The sequence below is a fragment of the Macaca nemestrina genome, chromosome 17, assembly GCF_043159975.1.
Source record: "Macaca nemestrina isolate mMacNem1 chromosome 17, mMacNem.hap1, whole genome shotgun sequence".
Taxonomy (NCBI): domain Eukaryota; kingdom Metazoa; phylum Chordata; class Mammalia; order Primates; family Cercopithecidae; genus Macaca; species Macaca nemestrina.
In genome coordinates, this window is record NC_092141.1 from 48234901 (window position 1) to 48248770 (window position 13870).

At 47.6% G+C, this 13870-nt stretch overlaps 1 protein-coding gene across 10 annotated transcripts in view; it reads left to right on the top strand.

Moving 5' to 3' along the window:
* LOC105476856 (BCAS3 microtubule associated cell migration factor) overlaps positions 1 to 13870 on the top strand; it is a 710244-nt gene that overhangs the window by 627560 nt on the left and 68814 nt on the right. Inside the window, exon 24 of one of the 10 annotated variants that reach the window (XM_071082818.1) lies at positions 1712 to 2278. The exons of the other annotated variants lie outside the window; for them this stretch is intronic. Within the exon in view, the coding sequence (XP_070938919.1) occupies positions 1712 to 1878 (167 nt within the window). The 3' untranslated portion in view covers positions 1879 to 2278. Of the gene's footprint in view, positions 1 to 1711; positions 2279 to 13870 lie in introns of those variants that run through there. 10 annotated transcript variants of the gene reach the window in all.

Here is a 13870-nt window from a genome sequence, read left to right on the forward strand (position 1 = left end):
TGATCTGAGTTGCTTCTGTCCTGGAACAATAGTCTAGTGTACCAGGGGCCCCCGGGATGCTGGTTTCCATGCCCTGGTCTAGTTTTATGAATCTCCTTGGAAGACCCTAAAGGCCAGGAAGCCATCGGTATTTCTGCAGGGCCCCCTACCACCATCAGGGACATCAGTGGCTCTGTATCTGACTGCCAGAGCTTGAGCTTCAGCAGTAGCCTTGGGGTCAGGACTGGTTACAATCAAAGAGCTTGCTAAGTACCTGCCCTTTCTCCCACAGGATGGCCTCTTCACAACTTAAGTGGGCATAACCGAACACTTGCATTCCCCTTTGAGCATCCACCTCACTCAGGTGGAGGAAATGTGTCTCCAAGCACTGCCAGCCTGTGAATAAGCACTTTCCAAGTGCCAGGTACAAAGTTAGACATTTCCCATCTTTCACCTCGTTGATCTCCTCAAAATCCCATGAGGTTTTTAATCACTGACTCAGTAGCATTGATTGAGAAACCTACTCCGTGTTAGGCTTAGACTACAACATAGCGATGACCAAAACAGTCTTTGGATTCATGGCGATTACTGCCAGGTAGAGGAAGCGAATGCTGTTATTTCGCTCGGAGAGGAAACTAAGGTTCAAAGAACCAATACTTTCTCAGTGCCATACAACTGGTAAAGGGTGTGGCCACGATTTCAACGCCATGATTCTGCTCCAAAGACTGCCCTCCCTCCACCGTGCTCTACTACCTTCCTATAGGAAGCTTAATCTGCGGTTCTACTTAAAATATGAGGAAACATCTGGAATATTAGTTTTCAACCACATTTCAGACACACAAAGTGGAGCCTAAGGAATAGCCCAGTTGGTTCCTCTCTGAGAGCGGGTAAGAGTAGAAAAGAATTGCTGATCTCAAGCATTTTGTTACCAGAATAACCCCACAGGAGAGGCCTGGCTGAACTGGGATTTGTGTGGGCCAGACAACGTAGGGGATTTATTTCCAAGGCTGGAGGACAGAGCTTGGACTCGGGTCCAGCTCGGCGTCCTCCCTCGGGTCCGGCTCGCTGAAGAGGTACAGCATCTGGAGGAGGACTTTCCGGCCAGGGTACAGCTCCTCAGGGCCCAGGCAGTTAACGATTAAACAAGAAGCAGCCTTTGGCTACAAACCTAATGGTTTGGGTTCCAGGGCACAGGATAAAAATACACAACTGGAAAGGCAAGCTCCCAATTAAGTGGAAGAGCTCAAGCAAGAGATGTTTCAATGCCGTGGAGCCAGTGACCACACGCGGGCCTGCTGTCTCCTCCGCCAGCCCCACTCGCCCGGCCCCATACTTAGTGCTGGCTCCAGAGTCTCGTAGGGGAAGCCGGCTGGCAGCACACAGGCTTCTCCATTCAAAGAAAATCTGACTTCCCTTCTGCCCAACAGTTTATCTTGCTTGGCATCTTCAGATAGTAGAATGCCAGAACTGGAAGGGGCTTAGGGATCATCTAGCCTAGTCCAGCTCCCTGGTTTGATGCTTTAGAAACCGAGGCACACACAGGGGAAGTGACTTGAACAGAGTCACCTTGTCAGTTCGTGGCAGGGAGGAGGTTCACGTTTTGATCTTCTAATGTCCACATTGTCTTCTCCTCCCTTTGTACTAAGCTGGCACCGTTAGCAGCCTGCCGGTTGCACCTCTTCCTTTTGCTCCCACAAACCTAAAAGCCCTTGGTCCTTCTCTTCTTTTACAGGAAAGGATACTGAGGCAGGGAGTGTAAACAGCGCCCACAGAGCTGACAAGTACAGATGCCAGAAAGGGAACCACAGAATCCCGCCCAGCAGGCCTGGGCCTTCACCATCTGACCGCATTCCCTCTCTAAGAACATGTTGTGGGAGGACTGAATTTGGCCTCCTTTGAGCTCTAAGCCTGCAACAGCCCTCCTAATGACTCTACAGTTCCTGGCTTCCTCTTGCCACTGACTTTCCCCTCCACCGCTGCCTGGGACAACCTTACAGCTACAGTGACTTTGAGTCTTGCCAAGACAAGCCCAATAGTTACTTTCAGACTCAAGTGCTTGCCAAGCCTGAAATAGTAATTGCCTGAAGGGTTCCAAAAAGCTGGGCTTTATCTGCAACAGAGACTTTAGTAAATCAAAACACAGGTCTTATCTCCCTATTCTCTCCCCTCTGTTGTGTGGTCTCCTAAATGAAAAATGTTACCTAATTGCCTAAAACAGCTGGCTTGATGTTTAATTACTTCAGCTTGCTAACCTGATATTCTGGGCCAATAAACTATACATGGGGAGTGGATAATGCTCTTTACAGATCGGACTTGTCCAGGTTTCCTTTGTGAGAAGTGTTGATTTCAGCCACCAGAGGGAATTCCAAATTTGAATGCTCTTAGCAGTTGCCGCGCTTGTCTGATGTTGGAACTCCTCTTCACCCATCTGAGGAACAGGGTGCCTGGAAAATGCTTGAATCTTCTCCCCAGCATTCCAGCGGCAGGCCCCTCCACACACCACACTGCTCAGCATGCACTCCCTTTTCTTTTTTTTTTTTTTTTTTTGAGATGGAGTCTCGCTCTGTCACCTAGGCTAGAGTGCAATGGTGCGATCTCGGCCCACTGCAACCTCCACCTCCAGGTTTAAGTGATTCTTGTACCTCAGCCTCCAGGTAGCTGGGATTACAAGCACCCACCACCACGCCTGGTTAATTTTGTATTTTTAGTAGAGACAGGGTTTCACCATGTTGGCCCGGATGGTCTTGAACTCCTGACCTCAGGGGATCCACCTTCCTCAGCCTCCCAAAGTGCTGAGATTACAGGTGTGAGCCACAGCAGCCAGCCAATGCGCTCCTGTTCTGAGACGTTGGAGGGCACGCAGAGCAGTCTCAGAGCGGACGCTAGCTGGCAGCGGTGCCATTGCTCTTGCCTCAGGCTTCCTAGAGCAAAGAAGCCCATGGAAGAGGCTGCACAGCATGGTTAATTGGCAAAGCCCAGGTATGGGCCAGTGAGCCCCAGTGAGGCTGGGGCGCCTCTTCGTGTCCCAAGGACTCTGCAGCCTCAGCCTCACCCCTCAATGCTTCCCCATGTGGGTCCTGGAATCTGACCAGGCTGACTGACCCCTGTTTCATGCCCCATGCCTTTGCTGGTACTGATCCCTGAGATGTCCCCTGACATGCCCCTCACCCAGCACCTCTGCCCTCCTATCTGCCTCCACATGCTGCTGCTTCCCCTTCACGGCTCCCCTGCAGTAGCACACCTCTGCACAGCTTTCCTCTTTACTCCTAGCCAGGCTCAGAGGGCCCCGCAACTGACACCCTAAAGTCACCTCCATTGTCCACCCACCTACTTCTCTATCTCAGCGAACCTCTTTAGGACCAGGATTTTCCCTTTTCATTTGTGTTCTCCAGTGTCTAGGATAGTGACCATCTATAGCAGGTGCTGGCCAGGTGTGGTGGCTCACGCCTTTAATCCCAGCATTTTGGGAGGTGGAGGCGGGTGGATCACCTGAGGTCAGGAGTTTGAGACCAGCCCGGCCAACATGGTGAAACTCCATCTCTACTAAAAATTACAAAATTAGCCAGGCATGGTGGCATGTGCCTGTCATGCCAGCTACTCAGGAGGCTGTGGCAGGAGAATCACCTGAGCCCAGGAGGTGGAGGTTGCAGTGAGCCGGGATCACACCACTGCACTCCAGCATGGGTGATAGAGTGAGACTCCATCTCAAAATAATAATAATAATAGTAATAGTAATATAGCAGGTACTTAGTAAATGTGTGCTGAATGTGGGTTTTGTTTTTATTGTTTGTTTGTTTGTTTTTTTTTTTTTTTGAGACGGAGTCTCGCTCTGTCACCCAGGCTGGAGTGCAGTGGCCGGATCTCAGGTCACTGCAAGCTCTGCCCCCGGGGTTTACACCATTCTCCTGCCTCAGCCTCTCGAGTAGCTGAGACTACAGGCGCCCGCCACCACGCCCGGCTAGTTTTTTGTATTTTTTGGTAGAGACGGGGTTTCACCGTGTTAGCCAGGATGGTCTCGATCTCCTGACCTTGTGATCCGCCCATCTCGGCCTCCCAAAGTGCTGGGATTACAGGCTTGAGCCGCCACACCCGGCCTGATGTGGGTATTTTTTAAGGAAAGCCTAAGATGTCATTCTTAGAGCAGCAGAAGAGATAATTTTCATGCCCCATGCCTTTGTTGGTACTGGTCCCTGAGATTTCCCCTGACATGCCCCTCACCCAGCACCTCTGCCCTCCCATCTGCCTCCACATACCACTGCTTCCCCTCCATGGCTCCCTGCAGTAGCACACCTCTGCACAGCTTTCCTCTTTGCTCCTAGGGAGGCTCAGAGGGGCCCGCAACTGGTACCTGATAAAATAAAGGAAAGGCTACAGGGAGGGAGAGAGGGAAGGAGAAGGGTGAAATAAAAGGAAAAGAAGAGGTATGTTCTTCGGAAAAGAAATCCACGCCCTCGGAATGATGTGGCCCCTTCTCTTTTTAGTCAAACATCTGCTTGACTGTGTGTGCTGTGCTAGATTCCTCGGGGTCATGTACAATCATTCCTGCCATGGAGGTTTATTAAATTAGCAGTTTCAATTTAAATCATGTTTAGCTGTTTCCCCACTGAGGAATTCCTCGTGTATTTGATCGATTTGTGTGAGACGCTAACTCCAGCCATTGCCAGCCCTTCTGTAAAATGGCTACTATATGATCCAGAATTCCCTCTCACCTCAGACACTGATGGTACCATTAGAGTTGAGGAGGCTTAAACAGTTCCGAGATAGGCGTAGCATATACAAAAATTCCGTTCACTGCTTTGTTTTAAAAGTGTAGGGTCCTAAAGAGTAGTGTCTTCTCTCCAAATTTAGTATACTTATATATTATATCCATTATATTATATTTAGCTCTTATGCCCTAGGTATTTGATCAATTTGAGCATTTCATTGCCAGGCTTTTAAGAGACCCCTGCTCCGTGTCTTCTTGCTATCTTCACTGGCTTGAGACAAAGTGGAAAGGCTAGGGAGAGAGAGGGGACTCCTCCAGAGCCCACCTGCGACACACAATATACAGTATGATAGGATAAAACAATGTAAAGGCACGCTTCCTAAGTAACAGGTCATATGCTTTCATTATTTCATCTACTGGTAGTGTATTGCCTTTATTGGGAAAAAGGCTTTTCCCAAACACCTGCTTTGTAGGGCTGGGCTGAGTCAGGCCGGGTGAACCAGACAATTCCTGGTGTTTGGGGCATGGACCAGGAATGTACAGCTCATGGCAACATGCAGGGCTTCATTGACGGTGGGGTGAAGTCACTCTAGGAGAGGGCTCGGCATAGAGACCTGGGTCAGTGAGGTAGTAGCACCATTAGGGGCAACTGGCAGTGAGGCCTCAATAGCACCTTGAGAATCCCGTGAGACCCCTTTGGGTGGGATGAGAGCGTAGTAGTTGGCAGGGTAAGTAGGGCACAGTTGTTCCTAAGAACTGAAGCCCATCAAGGCAGGGGTCCAATACCCAGATTGGGGAACTTGTCCTCAGGGATAGGACAGAAGCCTAGTAACTAGAGCAGAGACACAGAGCCAGCCAAGGGCCCTGCCGCGGGAGGCCTGATGTGGAATCTCCTCCCCGTTAGCCACCTAAGGGCAGACTAGAACAGAGGTCCCTGGTGAGGTCTGTGGGTGGGGATCCAGGAAGAGCCTGAACGAAGGCCACGCGCAAGGCTGTTCTGGCAGGCCTGGTGTGTAGGACCAACAGTGAAGGCACAGCAAGAACAGGGTTTGTGCTGCAGGTGTCCAGGCTGTGCAGGAAGCAGGACCAGAGGCTGCCTCTGCTGCTAGAGCTACGTGCCCGCTCCTCGGCTCCTCCCCGCCACCATCACACCAGGAGTCAGGGCCCTGGGAGGTGACTAGAACACACCAAAAAAGGATGGCTAGGACTGTTTCTCTGCAAGGTGGAATCAGCTCTTCATTTAAGATGTAAACTGTGGTCAGAAGTTACTGAGGGTTCTACAGGTGACGTCCATCTAGGCAGGAATAGAAGTTCCAGAATTAACTGACTTTTCTCAGTTGGAAACTTTCTTGTCAGCTCCAGAATCTACGGTGTCCTGTCTGCACTCCTTGGTGGTGATGGCGCAGCAGCCCTCTCCTCTCCTGTCTTCCCTGCCTACTGTTACAACCAAATGTAGTCTTTCTTGAAGACGGCACCATCTCCCTCTCCCAGTGACATCAGCAGCCCCTCCTCCCCTCCCCCCAATTGACAAATGTGGGCATTTTGAAGTGTCTCATGGCATTAACAAGGGACACACCACTTAATCACGGGTGGAACTGCCAACAGATGAAAGGTTATTTCCCATGTTCCTCCCCACCCCGCAGTGAGGCAGCAACCTTGTGTTGGGGTTTCTGAAGAGCATTCCTGCTCTCAGGACATGTGCTATTTCCAACCAGAGTTGTCCCCCTGCAACTTTCTGCTAGGGTTAGCAGTTTCGTCTCCCATTATTAGAGTCCAGCTGGAGTGTCTTTGAAGTTGGTCCCATCATGTTAAATGTTAACTGTAATTTCTCTTGGCCCTTGCTGGAGAGTGCTTTCCTTCCCGTTGGTATGATAATAGCCGCAGCTATATTGGCCATGTGCTAGCTGACCACCTCAGCACATGCTTTCACTCCCGGAGTAACATAGAAGGAGCTTTGTACTGTGCATCGTGAAACTTGGGTTTTGACCTGGTTCTGCCAGGATGCCATGTGATCTTGAGCAAGTTCATTCTCTTCTCTGATCCTCATTTTTCTGCTCTGTACAAATCTGGGTAAGGGCTAGAGGATTTCTTTTTTTTTGGTTTTTTTGTTTTTGTTTTTTTTTGAGATGGAGTCTCGCTCTGTCGCCCAGGCTGGAGTGCAGCGGCCGGATCTCAGCTCACTGCAAGCTCCGCCTCCCGGGTTCACGCCATTCTCCTGCCTCAGCCTCCCAAGTAGCTGGAACTACAGGCACTCGCCACCTCGCCCGGCTAGTTTTTTTGTATTTTTTTAGTAGAGACGGGGTTTCACCATGTTAGTCAGGATGGTCTCGATCTCCTGACCTCATGATCCGCCTGTTTCGGCCTCCCAAAGTGCTGGGATTGCAGGCTTGAGCCACCAGGCCCAGCCAGGCTAGAGGATTTCTGAAGCCCTTCCACTTCTAAGTCTGTGATTCCAAGATTGGGAGAATGCACAGTTATTCGTAACTCCTTTTTCTCCCTCTGCCCTGGGCCTAGGCCCCTCGCTACAGTGCTTCTCCACATGCTGATCCCAGTAGGCAGCCAGGGTCGGGGAATACTAGCAATATGTAGAGAGCTCAGGGTCATTCTGACCCTTTGAATTTGAAATCCTCAGAGAGCTTTCTATTCTAATAAAAGGGCATAATCTTGGTGATATGACACCCCCTACATTAAACTCCATTATATTAAGGAAACCTTAGAACTCAGATGGACAGTCTAGCTTGATAATTTACAATTCTGTTGGGATTAGTATGAGGAATAATTATATCTATTTATTTATTCCACTGTCAGAATGTTGACTCTAGATTTTCATATTGTCTCTGTCACTGAAAATTATAATTAATACGTCAAATGTATTGATCATATTTTTATAAAATTTGCTTGATATGCTATAGAGGCTTTTTTCTTTTCTTTTCTTTTTTTATAATATATCACGAGATTAAATTCAAAAGTTTGCCAGGACATCTAGGTCTGTTTAAGAGATTTTTTTTTCCTGAATAAACCACAATTTTTTGATGACTTGTCATTTTGACATCAACTAAAGTAATTTCTTTTCTCCTTAGTGCAGAACTGTATCTCTTTTAGCTTTTGGTCAGACTCAGTAGCTATAATGACATTAGACTAAGAAGTAGTATGTATCTTTGAGGTTAGATTTTAAATTTCCTTTGTGCATAAACTCACAATTTTTCATAAAATAGTCTTTTTTCTTTTTCCTTCTTTCTTTTTTTTTTTTTTTTTTTTTTTTTTTTTTTTTTTTTTTGAGATAGAGTCTTGCTCTGTTGCCCAGGCTGGAGTGTAGTGGCACAATCTCAGCTCACTGCAAACTCTGCCTCCTGGGTTCAAGCATTCTCCTACCTCAGCCTCTCAAGTAGCTGGGATTACAGGCTTCTGCCACCACACCCAGGAAATTTTTCTATTTTTAGTAGACACCGGGTTTTGCCATGTTTGCCAGGCTGGTCTCAAAGTCCTCCCCTCAGGTGATCCGCCCACCTTGGCCTCCCGAAGTACTGGGATTACAGGTGTGAGCCATGGCGCCCGGCCAGAATAGTCTTTTTCTATGCATTTATTATGAGAACTTTTCAAGTGGAATTTGAACTCAAGTCTCTTTTACTCCACAGCCCAGTTTTTCCTTCTGCATCAGATGGTCCATTCCTAGACAGTGGCACTATGAACCAAAAGATCGGGGTTCCTCACTCATCCCTTGGACTCTTAGCTAAGGAATATGGCGAAAGAATATATTCAACTGTAGGCTGGGTGTGGTGGCTCACACCTGTAATCCCAGCACTTTGGGAGGCCGAGGTGGGTGGATCACAAGGTCAGGAGATTGAGACCATCCTGGCTAACATGGTGAAACCCCATCTCTACAAAAAATACGAAAAAATTAGCCAGGCGTGGTGGCGGGCGCCTGTAGTCCCAGCTACTTGGGAGGCTGAGGGAAGAGAATGGCGTGAACCCAGGAGGTGGAGCTTGCAGTGAGCCTAGATCGCACCACTGCACTCCAGCCTGGGCAACAGAGCAAGACTCTGTCTCAAAAAAAAAAAAAAAAGAATATATTCAACTACAAATTTTCTCAGCCTATTTCTCTTCTGCTTGAGTCACAAAACATTTACCTACTTTACCCAGAGGGTATAATTAAGCCTTTTCTAATATTTGCTTTGGATGTATGTTTCATATATATTCTTAAGTAACATAGAGGGTTTCTTCAGTCTGCCTGAAACACATGTAATCAGCTCTTCAGTCATAATAATAATATAGCACATACGTAATGTTTTACAAAGGGTTTTCAAATACATTATCTCAGATGAGCATTAAAGCATGCTGTGATACAGGCAAAGATTATTACTATTAGTTCATTTAATGGATTCTTTTTAAAAAGACCCAGAGAATTTAAGATTTTCCATATCATCCAGCTAAGAAATAATAAAGCTGAGACTAGAACTCATGTCTTCTGAATCCTTAATTTAGTGTCTTTTGGCCTCCTTTTTTTTTTTCCTAATGAGCTTCACAAACATAACTAAAAATGTATCTCCAGCTTCCCTTAGCTCTTCATTTGTTTAAGGCAGGCTCTTCATTTTGCTGTAACATCCCATCCTCTGAATAGATGTGCCATGAAATAAAATGGTAGCACCTTTTTAACCCAAGTAAGGACAGAGCGTTAGCAAAAGAAGAAAGATCCTGATTTAATTTGACCAAGAGACTCACATTCCTCCTACCCCACCTCCCATCTCCCTTCACCATTCATACTGTGACTTCTTGGGGAAGCTCATGACCTGTTTCAAAGAGCTTGATTGTAGTCCTGGGCCATGAGGAAATGCAGGAGCAAAAGCAGCAATGGGGAGTAGCTGATGACCTCAAGAAGAGGCCGTTTTGTGTCGGGTGGTAAGAGGCTGTGGTCAGGAAGCACTTTCCTCCCTGGGCCATCTGGATGCCCCTGCAGGCCGCCAGGCTACTTGTGCCCTTATCCCTTCACCCTCAGGGAACCTTGCTTTGTTGACTGACAGTTGGATTGGCATTTGGTCTTTATCATCAGGGATTCTTCACAATAGTGCAAGCCCTAAGAAGGCCAGCAGCAAATGGTTCTAGTCTCTGAGAACGAAACTGACCTGGTGCTCTCCGATCTGGCCATGCTTCTACTGGGAAATAGGGGGATCGTGGGGAGAATGCTGGAGGGCTGGATTTTAATCCTTGCAGTCTGTATGAACTTGGGCAAGTTATTGATCTCCGAGCTTCAGCTTAGTTCCTTTTTAAGTAAATTGTGGATACTAACACTTATCCCCACTTTTTTTTTTTTTTTTTTGAGACAGAGTTTCCTTCTTGTTGCCTAGGCTGGAGTGCAGTGGCACAATCTCAGCTCACTGCAACCTCCGCCTCCCAAGTTCAAGTGATTCTCCTGCCTCAGCCTCCCTGTGTAGTTGGGGTTACAGGCATGCACCACCACGCCCAGCTACTTTTTGTATTTTTAGTAGAGACGGGGTTTCTCAAACTCCCAACCTCAGGTGATCCACCTGCCTTGGCCTCCCAAAGTGCTGAGATTACAGGTGTGAGCCACTGCACCCGGCCCCACTTGTTTCCTCGGATTAGCATTGGGAGGCATGAGTGAGCTCATGTGTGAAGGTTCTTTGCTCAAATGCAAGGGACCTGCTCTGAAGGAAGGGGCTAGGCTCTGGGAGACTGTTTTAGGGGACCTGTCAAACTGAGCAGTTTTTAAAGATCAGAAAGAATTGTTTTCTCTCCTCACCCTTGGTGAGGACCAGCATTGCCTGCCAGGGTTACACCCATCCCTCCAAGCCTTCCGCCCGCCTCTAAGGAGTGAGATTGTAACTCAGCCACTATTTGGCTGTGACATTTCTTCACATCTGAGGCACAGCCAAGAACATGGCCTCACTCTCCCTCCCACCCTTCTTTCCTTTTTCCTTCCTTTCTCCTGCCTTCACTTCATTTCAAACAAGTGAGTTGTGTTAGTTGGTTTTTTAATGAGGTTTTTCCAGCCTCTTGTTTTTTTGTCCTTGACCATAAAGAACTCCCAGTTACCCAAAGCTGAAAATAAAATTTGGCAGAAGTAAGCCAAAAGTATAGTCTCATTGGTGTTGATATTTTTAAGCCTTTCTTGAGAGAGAGAGAGAGAGAGAGAGAGAGAGAGAGAGAGAGAGAGAGGTGGGGTGGGGGGTGGTCCTCTGGGAGAAAGGGGCAAATTGTCATGGAATAAATATCTGTTTGAGTACCCTGGGGTGAGGACTTTACATCTTTTTCTGAAAACAAGGCGCCTTCCTTTTTTTTAAAGGAGTGTTGTGGCTATTTTGATGGCTTTTGAAAGTGCCACAATTAATTTGATTGAGCTGCTAAGCAGCTGGTTTTAAAAAAAAAAAAAAGGGAAAGAAAGAAAAAGGAGAATGGTCACATGGATTTAGCATCACATGGGAAATTCACTGTAACCCAGCGGTCTTTTAGGCAGCTGATGACCATGGGCCAGATTGTTCATTTCACAAAGGGGAGCCTTTTAAAAATGAGAAGACTTTTGTCTAGAGCCCAGACTTCCCCAGGGGGAAGGACTCATTTATAACCCATTCTGATTATTCTTCTCCTCTTAAATCTCACTGGTTAAATATGAATTTATGTGGCACACTCAGCTACAACATGGAAATAAGTAGTGCAGTGAGCGATTAGCATAGGGAGTTCCAGCCCTGGGTTCTAGTCTCAGCTTTGACCCTCCCTGGTAAGCTGTGTAATCACGGGAGTGGCCCTGAACTGACTTAGGATTTGGTTTTTTATTCTGTGAACTGAAGCTAATTCTTCCTACCTGGGAGGATTGATTTGGAAGAGAAAAGTTGTTGATAATGTAAAAAGGCTTTGAGAAATATCTTAGCAGTTCTCAAAATTATAAACTTGGGGGTGTGGAGGGGGTTGGTGAATTTGGAGAGAAATTGGTGACCAAGATCTCCAGTTCCTTCCTCCATATGGCATCTCTGTCAAAAGCTGAGCCTCTGTTTCCTTAATAGGCCACTTCCCTCCAAGGATTCAGGGACCATTCATCACCCGTGGTGCCTAGTCCCCAGGAGGTCAGTGGCCTGCTGCGGTGCTCAGCTGCTGGTAAGCGATCCAGCAGAAGCAGGCAGCCCTCGCTTATCCATGGCCCCTTGGCCCTTGTGTGGGTTCCTTGGCCCCGTGTTTCTCCTTTTTCCCAGACGCTTCTTCCCTTCTTGTTTGCACATTCTTCCTGGAGGAAAATGATAGCTCATTGTCAAAGGCTGGGCGGGAGACGAGGTAAGTGTCTGTGAGATGTTTGGGGATTTCCAGCTGGAATCCTCACACTTCTTTGGCTGGAGCCGCCTTCCTCTGTGTTCTCAGTGTGCTCTTGTAAGCCTCTGCTAGATCACTTAGCACATGGGACATACTGGGACTCTTCCCATCAGGCTGCGAACTTCTCCAGAGGCAGGGACCCCACCCTTCTGATTCTCTGTATCCCCAGTGCCAGACATACGCTAAGCACTCGAGAAATGTTTCAATCAGTGAGTGAATTAGAGGCGGGAGAGACACCACGTCCTTTATCATACACATTGATGAAACTGAAGCCCAGAGCTAATATGTGAGGTGATCACACAGAGGATGCTAGAACTAGGATTAGACTAAGGCAGAGGTTCACCCGTTTGACCCCTGCAAGGCTGATCACTGTCAGGGCAGGGCAGGGAGAGGCTGCCCCAAGTATGCGTGGCAGTATTAATATATGTACATGTAATATTTGTGTGTGTTTAATCCCAGTTCTAGTATATCCTGACTGTGGTATATCTATATATATCATGACCCTGGGTTGGCTGTGTGTTAAAAAATCAAACTGAAATCGCCTCCAAAAGGAAGGCAGCACTGAATGACAGTAAAGTAAGAGCTGGGCCTGGGTCAGCAGCCTGGCTTGCAGCCCTGCCAGCCACTGGCTGTTTGACCTTGGCTGAGTCACTTCCTCTCCCTCATCTCATTTACCTTGTTTATAAAATGGTATCCAGCCAGGCGCGGTAGCTCACTCCTATAATCTCAGAAGGGAGGAGGATCCGTTGAGCTCAGGAGTTCAAGATCAGCCTGGGCAACCTAGTGAGACCTCATCTCTATGAAAAAAATTAAAATTAAAATTAAAATTAAAAAATTTAAAAAAAAAAGAGGATGCAGACTATGTGATTTCTGAAATTTCTCCGTGTTCAAAAGTCTAACCTTCTAAGACTTCCAAGAGTTTTAGAAGAAAAGCTTGAGCTGCTAGAGGAGAAGGAGGAAACATTTTAAAAATTAAGTTAGAGAGTTCTTGCAAAGGAGATTTTTTTTGTTAGAGACACTGAAAGTTCTTCTCTTAAAACCGTTTCCACTAGAGACCATCCCGCCACGCACACTTAGCCTGTGCTTTAAAGCGCCCTCCCCGCACTGCCAAATGAGTTGCTGATGGGAATTTTTTGAATGTTTGACTCTGTGTCTCTGTGGACCACAACAGGACCACAGGCTAGCATTTAACTAACATTATGGAGTGACAGAATCACACTTGTGTGGCTGATAGAGACCATTGCAAGTAACTAACAACCGTACAAATAGCGCCCTGACCTTTTCATATCTGTGGGGGCTGATTCTCAACCTCCGCCCTGTCCCGCACATACTCGGGGTGGCCTCTCGCCACCCTGCCCTGAGCAGTTATTAGGGCTCACAGGGCTTGCAGGGTGACCCTCTGCCCCAGGGATATGGGCACTGCCCGGAGGGTGGTGAGCCTTTCCTGGGAAGACCTGCACTGGCTCTCCCTGAGGGCTTTCCACACCAATTCATTCTTGGTCAGTGGCAGGCACATTTCACACTGAATTCCACCCCATGGGGCTGTGTCTAATTGGACAAATTTGAACAGCAGGCAGCACAGCCACTGCTGCAGGGAGCATTGATATATGGCCCAAGCAAGGGACTAAAATCTTAAAGTGACAGGGCCCTGTTTTCAAAGAATAACTGGCTGGTTTCCAGGAGTCACAGGCCTGATGATGGCCGGCAGGAGAGAGATGGGCCAACTCCACAAAGCCGGGGCTTTTTTAGGGAGGTGTTTTTGAAATGAGTGTCTCCATCTTTCCTGGTCTTGGTGGTAAGATAAACAGGATAGGGTGGTCCCTGGGGACTGTCATCTGGGACCCAGTCATGCCGAATGTTTCTCTCACTAGA